A 15,166-nucleotide genomic window follows, 5' to 3' on the forward strand; every position below is an offset into this window, starting at 1 on the left:
CCTTCCCCATATAAATATCTGTCAGCATGCTGAGGAGAACTTCCATTTGAAATAGAGCTGTGGGACCTTCCCATTATTCTGGGCCATGCTATGATGGCAAAATCTGCTGGTGTAGGTTTTCTTTTTTAAAAAAAGCCATCCATTTTTATAGCTCCAAACCTCTAACTGTCTCAAAATGCTGAATAAAGTACAATACCTATGTTATAATGTGGAAATTAAGCAAATAGAACTGTTCCATTTAAAATGAGGCCTCCACCCATTGTTCACTGTACTCAGATTTTTATAGGCTTGTCACAATCCCACTTGTATATATTGGAAAACCACAAAGAGAGCTTTACATGAATCAGTCACAAAGAATTGCAAATTAACAAGAATAAATGTTAAGGATCTTCTAGGGTTCTGAGTGATAACAGCTGTGGCAAAATATGGTGCAGAACCAGATGAGAAGTACTGCAAGATTCCTCTTGATGTTTGAAGTACCTCACACCACCTTTCCCTGTTTGATCGTGGTGCTGGGAGTCTCTTGCTAAGAAGCTCTGCGTCGCCAATTCAGGGGTGTTATTGCTTATTAAATACCTTGTTCTTGGCACAATTCAACTCATTAAATTACCAAACCCTCCAAACCAGCGATACACTGAGACCCCTCGAGATGGAAATCAGCATGAGGACATGGCGGGTTCCAATAACCTGGACGACCAGACACCAATATCTCTGGGCACACTCTATGGGCACCAGACGCATGAACCTGCCCATTACAGAATATCAAATGGGTGCCATAATTGTTACTGTTGGTGCTGCTGGACAGGTGCTCCGAGCGAGTGAGTAGATAGCGCAGAGGGCATGCACGGTTAGTGGTGTGGAGGTTAAGGTGGGAATTTAGTTACTCCTTTACCAGCAGTCCCATTAGGAAAGTGAAGCGGGAATCCTTGGCTCTGAACAACATGCATTGTATTTGGGTTTGATTGTCAGCGCTGTGTGATTACTGTGAGGTGTGTGTCACAGCTCCAGTTGGAGTGTGCTCTGCGATGTCTGTCAGTGCCTGGTGCCCAACATGGAAGCCTTTTGAACAAGTGGTGAGCCAAGGTTGTTGGTACCTTCTCTGACTTCCATGTGGCGGCTTCTGGGTGTCTAATTTCTCCAGGGAGAGTGCTGGGATAGGAAGCTGCTCTTTACGAAGGAGAAATGTGCAGTTAATAAGGTTGTTAATGAGCAATAACACCCATCCCCTGCCTTAATGGCTAACTTGCTGTTCCCTTGTGAGAATTTCACCCTGTCATCTGGAGCTCCACTATTCCGAGTTGTTCCTGACTGCAGACCTCTCATGCGATTCTCTGACATTTCTTGCCATAGCCCAGGTTGTTTAGGCTGCTGTGGGATTCCACCCACAAGCCTCAGAGAATTGGGCTGAGCTGCCTTCCCAGCTCATGTCAGCAGTTGTCCACCTGCTATGGCTCCCTGCTATATATCCTTGTGGGATCGGTGGAATGGATTCCATCCGGCACTTGACTCCACCTTCGAGTAATAATTGCATGTGACTGGTGCTTTCCAACTTCATTGGATTTACCAAGGTGGAAAATCCCCTAGATTCAGGCTAACCTCTTTCGTGGTGAAAATCTGATTGTTCATGTCTGCAGTTAGCCACCTTCACACTGAATGTAGATATCCTTTTAACTGATTCAATCACTGACTGGGGGGATCATGTATTTAGAGATTACCCTTTCAAGTCTTGGAAGGAAAGGTAATTTCAAATTAACTGTTTGATCTGAAGGCAGGATAAATTGCTCACTGAGATGATTAAACATCAGAACAATGTTTTGTCTTTCATGGGAATGTTTAGTTACTCCTTTACCAGCAATCCCATTAGGGAAGTGAAGCGGAAATCCTTGGCTCTGAGCAATATGCACTGTATTGGGTGCGATTGTCAGCACTGAGTCTGGGCTAACCTTTGCACCAGGAAGTGGTAAGAGGCGGGCAAGTCAGATTTGACCGTGAACCATTTCTTGTAACCATTCTAATTCAGTCATGCTGTGCAAACAAGTCATGTATTCGCATGACAGGGCAATTCTATCCTGTCTAACAATGAGTCAGATTTGGGTCAATACTGATACACCTCTATCTGAACTTTCTGTTTACAAGGGTTTGAAATTTTTGAACATTTATCTCCCTTTCATAATCCAATGTGTTGGCCACACAAATTTTTAACCATCCTCCACATGTTTTCCTAATCTTCCTTTGGCATCTCCTTGGCTGGGCTATGGTTCCAATGTTTTTGATCAGCCTTTGACCGCCGTATCTGCTCCCAGGAGGACCAGTTCCACCATAGGACACACCAGATGGCCTCCTTCTTTAGAGACCGCAATTTCCCTTCCCACGTGGTTAAAGGTGCCCTCCAACGCATCTCGTCCACATCCCGCACTCCGCCCTCAGACCTCACCCCTCCAACCGTAACAAGGACAGAACGCCCCTGGTGCTCACCTTCCGCCCTACAAACCTTCGCATCAACCAAATCATCCACCGACATTTCCGCCACCTCCAAAAAGACCCCACCACCAGGGATATATTTCCCTCCCCACCCCTTTCCGCCTTCCGCAAAGACCGTTCCCTCCGTGACTACCTGGTCAGGTCCACACCCCCCTACGACCCACCCTCCCATTCTGGCACTTTCCCCTGCCACCGCAGGAACTGTAAAACCTGTGCTCACACCTCCTCCCTCACCTCTATCCAAGGCCCTAAAGGAGCCTTCCACATCCATCAACGTTTCACCTGCACATCCACCAATATCATTTATTGTATCCGTTGCTCCCGATGTGGTCTCCTCTACATTGGGGAGACTGGGCGCCTCCTAGCAGAGCGCTTTAGGGAACATCTCCGAGACACCTGCACCAATCAACCAAACCGCCCCGTGGCCCAACATTTCAACTCCCCCTCCCACTCTGCCGAGGACATGGAGGTCCTGGGCCTCCTTCACCGCCGCTCCCTCACCACCAGACACCTGGAGGAAGAACGCCTCATCTTCCGCCTCGGAACACTTCAACCCCAGGGCATCAATGTGGACTTCAACAGCTTCCTCATTTCCCCTTCCCCCACCTCATCCTAGTTTCAAACTTCCAGCTCAGTTACTGTCTCCTTGACTTGTCCGACCTGCCTATCTTCTTTTCCACCTATCCACTCCACCCTCTCCTCCTTGACCTATCACCTTCATCTCCTCCCCCACTCACCCATTGTACTCTATGCTACTCTCTCCCCACCCTCACCCTCCTCTAGCTTATCTCTCCATGCTTCAGGCTCACTGCCTTTATTCCTGATGAAGGGCTTTTGCCCGAAACGTCGATTTCGCTGCTCGTTGGATGCTGCCTGAACTGCTGTGCTCTTCCAGCACCACTAATCCAGAACCACTATTTCAAGTTATTGTCCGTTCTTTGTGTATATTTCTTGGCCATTGTTATTGCTGAATAGTCAACTGTGAGGAACGTGGCTGGAATAGTCCAGTTTGATTCTGACCTGTTGCTTATCTGTGCACTTCAGGCAGGATGTTAAAAATCACACAACACCAGGTTACAGTCCAACAGGTTTAATTGGAAGCGCACTAGCTTTCGGAGCAACGCTCCTTCATCAGGTGATTGTGGAGGGCTCAATCATAACACAGAATTTATAGCAAAAATTTGCAGTGTGATGTAACTGAAATTATACATTGAAGAATTGATTGTCTGTTAAGCCTTTCATCTGTTAGAATACAGTGATAGTTTCACTTCTTTCATGTGTAAATCACAAAACCCTTTTTTTAAAAGTTGCATTCTCGGGTTAGCTGTAACAATGGTGATAGCTAGACAATATGTTGAAGGTGTTAGCCCCCTGTGTTCTCTGTCTATGACCTGATGTTTAGATTGATAAATATATGTGTGCATGTGGGTCTTTGTCTGTCTGTGTGTGTCTGTCTGGGGTGGGGGTTTTGTGTGTGTGTGTGTGTAGTGCAATGGTGATCACCTGTAATGTGACATGAACCCAAGGTCCCGGTTGAGGCCCTCCCTATGGGTACCGAGCTTAGCTATCAGCCTCTGCTCGGCCACATTTCTCTGCTGCCTGTCCCGAAGTCCACCTTGGAGGATGGTCACCCGAAGGTCTGAGGCTGAATGTCCTGGACCACTGAAGTGTTCCCCAACTGGGAGGGAACCCTCCTGTCTGTTGATTGTTGTGCGGTGCCCATTCATCCGTTGTCATAGCCTTTGCTCGGTTTCCACAATGTACCATGCCTCAGAGCATCCTTGCCTGCAACGTATAAGATAGACAACGTTGGCTGAGTCACATGAGTACCTGCCATGTACAAAGTGAGAGGTGTTCCCACACGTAATGGTGGTATCTATGTCCACAATCTGACACGTCTTGCAGCGTCCACCGTGACAGGGTTGTACAGAGTTGTCCTGAGAGCTGGGCAGTTTGCTGCGAACAATGATCTGTTTGAGGTTTGGCGGTTGTTTAAAGGCAAGTAGTAGAGGTGTGGGGAAGGTCTTGGTGAGGTGCTCATCCTCATTGATAATGTGTTGCAGGTCACAAAGAACAAGGCGTAATTTTCCAGCTCCTGGGAAATACTGAACAACGAAGGGTACCCTGTCAGTTGCAGCATGTGTCTGCCTCCTGAGGAGGTCATTACGGTTCCTTGCTGTGTGGCACGTCGGCACTGGCAGTCGATGAGTTGAGCATCGTACCCAGTTCTTGTGAGGGCATCCTTGACTCCTTCCAGGTGTCTGTCACTTCCTCCTCATCTGAGCAGATCTGGTGTATGCGTAGGGCTTGTCCATAGAGAATGGCTGTTTTAATATGTTTTGGGTGGAAGCTGGAGAAGTGTAGCATTGTGAGGTTGTCTGTGGGTTTGCGGTAGAGTGTGGTGCTGAGGTGTCCGTCCAGGCAGGACAGCTGCTTTTCGCTCTCCCAAGCCTGAAAATGCACGGCATTTGATTTTACTAGCACCTACTGTGACTTGGATGAGTTAACATAGCACAAACATGGAATTAAGCTGGTCTTAATGGCTCAGTGCTTCGCTGGATAACTGTCTTCAGAATCTTTGCTCCTGTTCCTTTCAGAGACCTGCTCCTGAGTGTTGGTGCCTAATGATAAAGTGCAGGTACCTGCTGAGTTGAGATGAATCAGCAGGTTTGGTGTCACGGATGCCAGTCTTTAGCCAGTTCACTCTGTGTGATGTCAAGAGTGCAAAGGCTATGGATGACGTTCTGGCAATACGACTGAAGACTTGTGCTCCAGAACTCACTGCAACCCTAGCCAAGCTGTTCCAGTACAGAAGTAATACTAACATCTACCCTATAATGTGGGAAATTGCCCAGGTATGTCCTGTATATATTTAAAAAAAAAGTAGGATAAATCACTCCCAGCCTGTCAGTCCACTTTGACCATCAGTAAAGTGATGGAAGGGGTCATCCACAGTGCTATCACGCAGCACCTGCTCAGCAATAATCTGCTCAGTGACACCCAGTTTAGGTTCCACCAGGGCCACTCAGCTCCTGACCTTGTTACAGTTTTGAAATTCAGCTCTTTTGTCCATTTGTGAACAGAGGGATGGTGAGAGCAACTGCTCTTGACATCAAGGTCACATTTGACTTAGTGTGTCATCAAGGAGCCCTAGCAATACTGGAATCAGCAGGTTTCGGGGCACACTCTCTGGTGCTTGTGTTCACATCTGACACATCACAAGATGGTTGTGTTTGTTGTTGGTCAGTCATCTCCGTTCCAGGGCATCGCTGCAGGAGTTCCTCAGGGTAGTGTCCTGGGCCCAACCATCTTCAGCTGTGTCATCAATGACCATCCCTCCATCATAAAATCAGAAGTGGGGATGTTCACACATGATTTCAAAATGGTCAGCACAATTTGTGACTCTTCAGATATTGAAAAAGTCCATGTTCAAATGAAGCAAGATCTGAACAAGATCTGGGCTTGGGCTGACAAGTGGTAAGTAACATTATGCCACACAAATGCCTGGTAATGGCAGTCTTCAATAAGAGACTATTTAACTGCAACCCCTTAACATTCAGTGGCATGACTATCACTGAATCCTCCACTATCAACATCCTGGGGATTACCATTGATCAGAAATTCACCTGGACTCACTATATAAATACTGTGATTACAAGAGCAGGTCAGAGGCTAGGAATACTGCGGCAAGTAACTCACCTCCTGATTACCAAGGTTTTTCCACCATCTACGAGGCCCAGTCAGGAGTGTAATGGAATACTGCTCACTTGTCTGGATGGGTGCAGCTCCAACAAAACTCAAGAAACTTGACACCATTCCGGACAAGGGAGCCTGTTTAATTGGCACCACATCCACAAGCCTCCACTCCCTCCACCACTGATGCTCATTAGCAGCAGTGTGCACTATCTACAACATACACTTCAGAAATTCACCAAAGATCCTTCCAAACCAATGACCGCTTCTATCTAGAAGGACAAGGGAAGCAGATACATGGGAACACCATCACCTGCAAATTTTCCTCCAAGCCACTCACCATCCTGACTTGGAACTATATTGCTGTTCCTCCACTGTTGCAGGATCAAAATCCTGGAATACCCTCCCCAAGAGAATTGTGATCTACTTGCAGCCCATGGACTGCAGCAGTTCAAGAAGGTGGATCATCATTGCTTTCTAAAGGTCAATTAGGGACAGACCATAGACACTGGCCCAGCCAGCAACGCCTATGTCCCATGAATGAATAAAAAAAAAGTGTAGACTGCCTGCCTGCACTCACTTATACTGTGGCATTGCAGCCAATGCAGGAATATTGAAGAAATTCAACAGGTCTGGCAGAATCTGTGGAGAGAGAGAGAAACAAGAGTAAATACTGAGTCTTTTCCGAACTGGCTTCACAGTCGGCTGAAGTGACATTGTTGTATTGAGCTGGAGTGTCTGATTGCCCTGTTATGGTATTGGTGGGAAAGCAGTAGGTTGTTCAAACATTGCTGGAATTGGAGAGTTTTTTTTAAATTCAACAGCTCTTTCTTCTGAAAAAGTGCCTTACGTCACTTAACAGAGAGCAAGTAAAGGATGTTCATCCAAGACAAGTCATTTCCACAATTCAACCAGTGAAATTGGATGAGGCTTCAGGGTGTTCATCAGGATATCGCAATGAATATTAGGAAAGTTATTGATAGACCTACGCTTGGGTTTCATGCTTTAGAACTTCAGTCCAGCAGGTTTGCTTTTTTTCTCCATTAACTTTATTACTTTCATTAATCATATAAAGTAAATATTGTTTCCAATTGAAGCTCATTATAAAATTCCTATTTGACAAAAGACTTTATGAAATAGCTTCTGTTTGGTCTGGCAAGTAAATATCCAAAACCTTTACTGGAGTACTGCCTACGCCACTGATATCTGATGCTCAAATTATAGTTTAACTGCTCCTCTGGATTACTTAACTTGTATCACGAGTAGAAATGCGCTTTTGTACTACTGTTAAACAGAGTGTCTACAGTGACAAGAGGAGACAGAAGGGAGGAAGGTAAGGAATTAGTAACTTGTTATGATGACTTTTAAATAGGTTGCATTTGTTTCAAATTGGCATTTTATCAGTGTATTGAATTCTCTTCATCAGGTAAAAGTTTGCACCAGTCTCTTTAATCATTTACTGAGCGATTTGCACACTCCCCAAAGCTCTGCAAGAAAGCGGTTTGGAAAGAAAGTTTGTTTCCAGGAGATTGCTCTGTTTTGCTGAGTAGCTGCTGACTGCTCTCTGCTCGCTCACCTCATTGCTGTTCCCAACTTTTCCTGCAGAGATTCCTACCAGCTGTTGCCACTGCCCTTTTGACCGAGATACTTGGTTATCCTCCAGCTTCCATTGTCTGTGGGAGTCACCTCACTCTTGATCCCTCTCCAAATCTCCTGTCAGCTGGCTAATAACTCAGTCAAAGATCCGGAAAACATTCCCAATCGTTTATACTGAAACCATTTCATTTCAAATAGTTCAGAGGTAGCATTGAAATGATGTTGACTTGGAACTTCAGGCTACTTCGTAAGGAAAGCTTATGAAAAATACTGGTCTACTCTGTCTGGACACTATACCCTTCCAGCTGTTCTTGTTGCTAAGCACCAATGTGAATAGCTGCAGAAAATGGAGTTCCACTGTGTCAGCTTTGGAGAGAGGGAACTGAAGAAACAAGGCAGATCTAATGTGAAAGGGTTAATCCAGAATGGCGTAGGGTCAGGAAAGGGTCATTGGGATTTACAAAACCTTAAATCATGGCGGAATCAGAATGCTTTAATTTAAATAAACTAGGGTCTACAAATAGGAAAGCAAACGTTTAACTCAGTTTCAAATAGTTTGAAACTAGTTTTAGGAAGAGAATTCAATTGTTTGGAATACCCTGTTAACTGGAGCATTGAAAGCAGCAAACAATGGGACATTCGATATGAGGTTGCATCCTATTAGTAGGTGAGTTAGCATGCTTGAAATGTTGAGCTTTGATGATTCAAGTGGGTCTTTGGACATCTCTTATTTGTATTCTTCCAACTGCTATAATAATTAAAATTAAACAAAGCAGTGCAAAATATTACGCAGTTCACAGATGAGGATTTCCCATTAAAGATGGAGATGAAGAGGAATTTCTTAACTCTGAGGGTCTTTGGTCTCTTGTCCACAAGGAGGAGTGGAAAGTGACGCATTGACTATATTCAAGTTTAGGTTAACAAATTCTTGGTCAATTAGGGAGTTGATGGTTATGAGAAACAAGCAGGAAAGTGAAAGGAAGAAGGAGCAATTTAAAATAATGACAGTAGAGTGGTCCAGATTTTTTTTGAAAACATTATCTTGTGTTCTTCCAGAGAAACAAAATACATTGCCCTGCCTAGAAGTCTGAGAGGTCTCAGTTGACCTCAGGTGAAGGAAAAAGTGAGGACTGCAGATGCTGGAGATCAGAGTCGAAGTGTGTGATGCTGGAAAAGCACAGCCGGTCAGGCAGCATCCGAGGAGCAGGGGAATCGACATTTGGGGCATAAGCCCTTCATCAGGAATTTCTGATGAAGGTCTTATGCCTGAAACATCAATACTTCTGCTCCTTGGATGCTGCCTGACAAGCTGCGCTTTTCCAGTATCACATTCTTCAACTATTGATAGGTGAAGTCTGTGTAATGGAGACAAAATTTTAAAGGTTATACAGGTTCCTTTTTAACAGTGAAGAGCTGATTCACTGGTCATGAGTAAAAAGGCCAGTATGCAGGGAATACTTGTTTTGAAGCAACATTCACTTTAGATTTCTCGCAGAAGTTTTGGTACCATACACAGTCATTTCAACTTACCTCTGAATTTGAGCTGTGGTGTCCATGATTATATTAAGGCTGTAATGAGGTGTGGAACTGAAATATACTGATGAAACCTAATGGAGTAGATTATTGTGAGTAATGTGGCTTGGTGGAATTGTTGAGGATTCCTTCCGTCACTTTGCTCAGAACAGGGGGAAAAGGCTAATTCCATGGGTTTTCTTTTACCTTCTATGGGTGCAACCTTTTACTTCAACAAACAGTTTATAGAAATAAAACTCACTAATTCTAATAGGCACAAGGTTTCCGAGTGATACCTTGTTCAGATGGTGTCCATGTGAGGCACAGTCTCCAGTTCCTGATTTGTTGACCATTTAAATAAATGAAATTGGAGACTGAGAGCCGGCGATTTCCCAAGTAATACTGCAGCTGGTTTCCTTTGTTCAGGCCTTGATGTAACTTCTTTTGTTCAAAAATGCCGAAAAAGCATTAAAAATTGGGAGGAGGTTGCTGTTTTAACTCGGCAACGTTGTCCATAGCTGTTCCTGAGACTAAATTGAGGTAAGTGTAGTGTTGTAAACTGGATAGTGATGCCATTCCTGATTATTGTAATTTTGTCAAACTAAGTGTTGGCAGACAGCACCCAGCTGTGCCCAGCACATACTTGTGTTTCGGTCTGACAAGCTGACCTGAGTGTTTTAAGTGCAAAGATCAAATCAGTCATGGTTTTGACTGCTTTAGTCAGTAGTGTTAGTCACTGCTTCGTGTCGGGAATAGTGCTGAAATATCTTGCCCTTCTGTTTAATTGTTCACCTTTACACGGAAGCAGAATGGATTTAAGTTGCTCAATGATATTGCAAGGTTTGTGAAGGTTTGTAGCTCAGGTTGAGGTTTAGGGTGTAGGTTTGCTCGCTGAGCTGTAGGTTTCATTAGCCAGACGTTTCATTACCTGGCTAGGTAACATCATCAGTGGCGACCTCCAAGTGAAGCGAAGCTGTTGTCTCCTGCTTTCTATTTATATCTTTCTTCTAGATGGGGTTCCTGGGGTTTGTGGTGATGTCATTTCCTGTTCGTTTTCTGAGGGGTTGATAGATGGCATCGAGATCTATGCGTTTGTTTATGGCGTTGTGGTTGGAGTGCCAGGCCTCTAGGAATTCTCTGGCATGTCTTTGCTTAGCCTGACCCAGTAAAACCCATGGACAAAACCAACGTCATCTACAAAATTCCATGCAAGGACTGCCACAAACACTACGTAGGACAAACAGGAAGAAAGTTAGCCACCAGGATACATGAACACCAGCTAGCCACAAAAAGACACTACCCTCGCTTCCTCATAGTCCTACACACGGATGAAAAAAAAACACCATTTCGACTGGGACAACACATCTATCCTGGGACAGGCTAAGCAAAGACATGCCAGAGAATTCCTAGAGGCCTAGCACTCCAACTGCAACGCCATAAATAAACGCATAGATCTAGATGCCATCTATCAACCCCTCAGAAAACAAACAGGAAATGACATCACCACAAACTCCAGGAACCCCATCCAGGAGAAAGATATAAATAGAAAGCAGGAGACAACAGCTTCGCTTCACTTGGAGGTCGCCACTGATGATGTTACCTAGCCAGGTAATGAAATGTCTGGATATCAAACCTACAGCTCAATGATATTATCTAAAAGAAACGACATAATTCTCACTTCTTTATCACAGAATTCCCACCGGCCATTTGGCCCATCGTGGCTGCAGTGACTCTGAATGACCAGTTCACTTAGTGCCGTTATCCAGCTTCCTTCCCATAACCCTGCATGTTGTTCCTTTTTAGATAAAGTCTAATTCCCATTTTGAATGCTTTACTTGAACCTGCCTCAGGCAGAGAGTGCAGTTCAGGCACTAACCACTCACAGTGAGAAAAAGGTTGTCCTTATGTGGCTTTTACATCTTTTACTCTCCGCATTCTCTCTCACTCAATGGTTTTACAAGTGGGAGGTTTCTCCTTATCTACGCTGTTCAGACCACTTGTGATTTTGAATACCTCCATCAAGCCTCCTGTCTGCTGTGTTGTTGGTTTGAAGGAAAACACTGTTTTGTCCAATCTGTCTTCGTATTGAACTTCCTCACCACTGAGATTGCAGATCCACGTAAATAATTTCACTGATGTCTTCATATCCTTCCTAAACTGCAGCACCTAGAACCAAAAGCAGCATGACTGCTGAGGCTGAGCTAGTGTCCGATACAAATTCAGTTTAACCTCCTGCTTTGTACTTTATGCCCTTATTATAGAATCCCGACAGTGTGGAAACAGGCCCTTCGGCCCAACAAGTCCACACCGACCCTCCAAAGAGCATTCCACCCAAACCCATTCCCCTACCCTATAACTCTACATTTACGCCTGACTGATGCACCTAACCTATATATCCCTGAATACTCTGGGCAATTTAGCATGGCCAATTCACCTAACCTGCACATCTTTGGATTGTGTGAGGAAACTCTCTCAGACACTGGGAGAACGTGTAAACTCCACACAGACAGTCACCCAAGGATGGAAGTGAACCTAGGTCCCTGGTGCTGTGTGACCGCAGTGCTAACCACTGAACCACCATGCAGCCCTAATGTGGCGAAGAATACTGAGTGCTTGTTAACTGTGATCTCACACTGGCCTGCAACCTTCAGTGTGTCAGTGTTCCTCTGGTCCTTCATCCCCTTAAGAGTGGCCCCTTATCTTATGTTGTTTCTCCACCTTTCTTTGATTGAGATGACTGACTTGCCATTTCTGTGCATTGAACTTCACCTGCACGTGCATTCCACCAATATCTAAGACAAAGATCACTCAACTGAAAGTTAGGTTAAGTGAATGCAATCTGTGAAGGGTGTAAAAATAAATTGTTTCCCAACTGCAAATTTTGGTACCTGATCAAAATTGCCGCGAATGCATTAGTGATCCCTCAGTGTTTGCTGGTAATATAATTTGATGAGCGCAAATGTGGAAAATAGTCATTAAATTTAATGATTTGGACTTATTTAACTGCAGGATTAATTAATAACAATCTATCCCAACTTTGAGTAATTTTGCCGTGCTTTAGTCGAGTTGGATAGCAAGATTTATTTGTTTCTGTGTCACGTCATTTGGAGTACACTCATGCCCACTTATATATCTTATTGAACTTCACGCAGACTGTTTCCCACACGTCCATTAGAATAATCATCGCATAATCATTAGAATCCCTACAGTGTGGAAACAGACTATTTGGCCCAACAAGTCTACACCGACCCTCTGAAGAGTAATCCTCCCAGACCCATTCCCCTCCTGTATTACCCTACTTTTACCCCTGACTAATGTACCTAACCTACACATCCCTGAACACTATAGGCAATTTAGCATGACCAATTCACCTAACCTGCACAACTAGTGTGTCTCTTTTGTGCTCTCTCTCCCTCCACACACAGACTAATGCATATGTGTGTGCATATACACATACTTAGACATTAGAAAGATCCGACTTTGTTCTGTTAGAAGAGATTTAAGTATCCAAATTGATGTTTCATAACCAAATGCTCGACAGTCATTGGGTAAGAACAAAACTCCTCTGTTCTTGCACTACATATTCTCCCCGCCCACACCCCCTCCTCTTATCCCAGTCCCTCATGAAGAATTTATTTGCCTAGAATACCGATATGAACACCTACCTAGATGGACATTACCATTTGTGGAACTGAGCAAAGCATGAATCATGAAATGTACATGGGAAATGAAGAATGTGTATTACGAGCTGGTCATTTTCTAACCATACTTTGAATGAGCCCTGCATGGTTGGCTGGCTGGCACGGTGAGGTATGCACAATGACTTTTTTTTTTCTGAAGTTAAAATCAAATGGAGCACAGACTGAATGATTTCAACATGCGGCCTCTTCAGCCTGTCCTGACATTCAATCTAATCAGGGCTTATTCATCTATCACGATGCCATGTTCTGCTTTCTTCCTAACTAGCTCGATGCCTTTAAAATCAATAACTTTATCCGTCTCTTGACCATATTTGGTGTTTTGGTCTCCACAGCCTCTGTGGTAAAGCATGCCACAGATTCACTCAAATGTGAGTGAAGAAAATCAAGCTCTTTGGATCTGGTAGTTGTCAAAGCCCTCTCTTTTGTTTGATGAGTTTGACTATGCCTCAGCTGGATGTTATTGACCATCTACCTACAAAACAAAATTGCCCATGATTCCACGCAACCTGGCACTGGAATTTTAGACGCAGGTCTCCAGAAAGGCGAGTGAAGGGAGTGAGAAGGTTTACATGTGTAGTAGGGGATGTTGTTCAGATCTTGCGGCTAAGCTACTTTGTTGACATAGAAGAATGCCCCTGACACTCTATCTTCAGCTTTCATGCACCTGGGAGTGCTTGACTGTGATAAATTTGGGTAACGTGACCCAGTCAACATTACTGCCATTTCCCCGCGCCCCCCGCCCCCCCCCCATTTGAGAGTAAAAGATTCCATGAGATTACAAGTGATATCATCTTTTGAATATTCTTCAGAGTTGATCTACGCAATGATCAGAAACTAGAAATAAAATTAATTTTCAAATGTGTTCCCTTCACAGTTTGAGTACAATTTCGAGCAGGAGAAGCAACTGAGGGCAGAGCAAGAGAGGGGAAGGCGAAAGCTTGAAGCAGACCTCAAGATGACCATTGATAGCTTGAACGAAATGGAGAAATTGAAGGTTGACCTGGAAGAAGTAATCAAGAAGTGAGTATTTTCCTATTGTAAATGACCAGTTGAAATAGCTCTTGAATCAGTGCTGGTACGTTAGGTTGCATTCAGGCTAGATCTAACCCTAAAGGGTTGTGTCAAATTGTGTTTTGTTGTTGTTATGTTCCATTTTCTATACCAATTGTAGAACTGAAACCTGTGAAGCGCCCTGCCTCTCTTTTTGCCATTCCTCCTTAGGGCTTTAAACTCCAACTTAGAACTCTTCCTCCACCTCCGAGCTTACTTTTACAATCGGGACTCCCGCCCACCTTCAGAGGACTCCTTCACTCTCCGCCAACACACTCCATCTACCTGGACACCCCGCGCTGACCTATTACCCGCCCGCAATCTCTTCATTTCCAACTGCCGCCAAGACATTAACTACCTCAACCTGTCTACTCCCATCCCCCACTCCAACCTCTCACCCTCACAACGTGCAGCCCCTCTGCTCCAATCCCAACCTCACCATCAAACCAGCAGATAAAGGGGTGCAGAGGTAGTCTGGCGCACTGACCTCTACACCGCTGAAGCCAGATGCCAACTCGAAGACACCACCTCCTACCGCCCCCTCAACCATGACCCCAACCCCCCCATCACCAAACCATCATCTCCCAGACCATACACAACCTCATCACCTCAGGAGATCTCCCACCCACCGCTTCCAACCTCATTGTCTGGGAATCCCGCACTGCCATGTTCTACCTCCTTCCCAAGATCCACAAGCCTGACCACCCTGGCCGACCCGTTGTCTTATCCTGCTCCTGCCCCACCGAACTCATCTCCACTTACCTCGATATTGTCCTGTTCCTCCCTGGTCCAGGAACTCCCCATATACGTTTGAGACACCACCCATGCCTTCCACCTCCTTCAAAACTTCCGTTTCCCCGGCTCTCGACGCCTCATCTTCACCATGGACATCCAGTCCCTCTGGTCCATCCACCATGACCAGGGCCTCCAAGCCCTCTGTTTCTTCCTCTCCCGACGTCTCCATCAGTACCCTTCCACTGACACACTCATTTGCTTAGCTGAACTGGTCCTCGCCCTAAATAATTTCTCCTTCGAATCCTCCCACTTCCTCCAGACCAAAGGCATCAGTTTGGACCCCAGTTATGCCTGTCTCTTTGTCGGCTATGTAGAGCAGTCCACCTTCCGTAGTTACA

At 44.9% G+C, this 15,166-nt stretch overlaps 1 protein-coding gene across 21 annotated transcripts in view; it reads left to right on the plus strand.

Moving 5' to 3' along the window:
• Window positions 1–15,166, plus strand: part of LOC140463855 (putative uncharacterized protein MYH16) — a 290,113-nt gene that overhangs the window by 172,281 nt on the left and 102,666 nt on the right. For all 21 annotated transcript variants that reach the window (XM_072558259.1, XM_072558260.1, XM_072558264.1 and 18 more), the window contains one exon: window positions 13,858–14,003. In XM_072558259.1, coding sequence (XP_072414360.1) covers window positions 13,858–14,003 — 146 coding nt within the window. The remainder of the gene's footprint in view (window positions 1–13,857; window positions 14,004–15,166) is intronic.

This window comes from Chiloscyllium punctatum, chromosome 39 (assembly GCF_047496795.1).
Source record: "Chiloscyllium punctatum isolate Juve2018m chromosome 39, sChiPun1.3, whole genome shotgun sequence".
In the NCBI taxonomy this organism is placed as follows: Eukaryota; Metazoa; Chordata; class Chondrichthyes; order Orectolobiformes; family Hemiscylliidae; genus Chiloscyllium; species Chiloscyllium punctatum.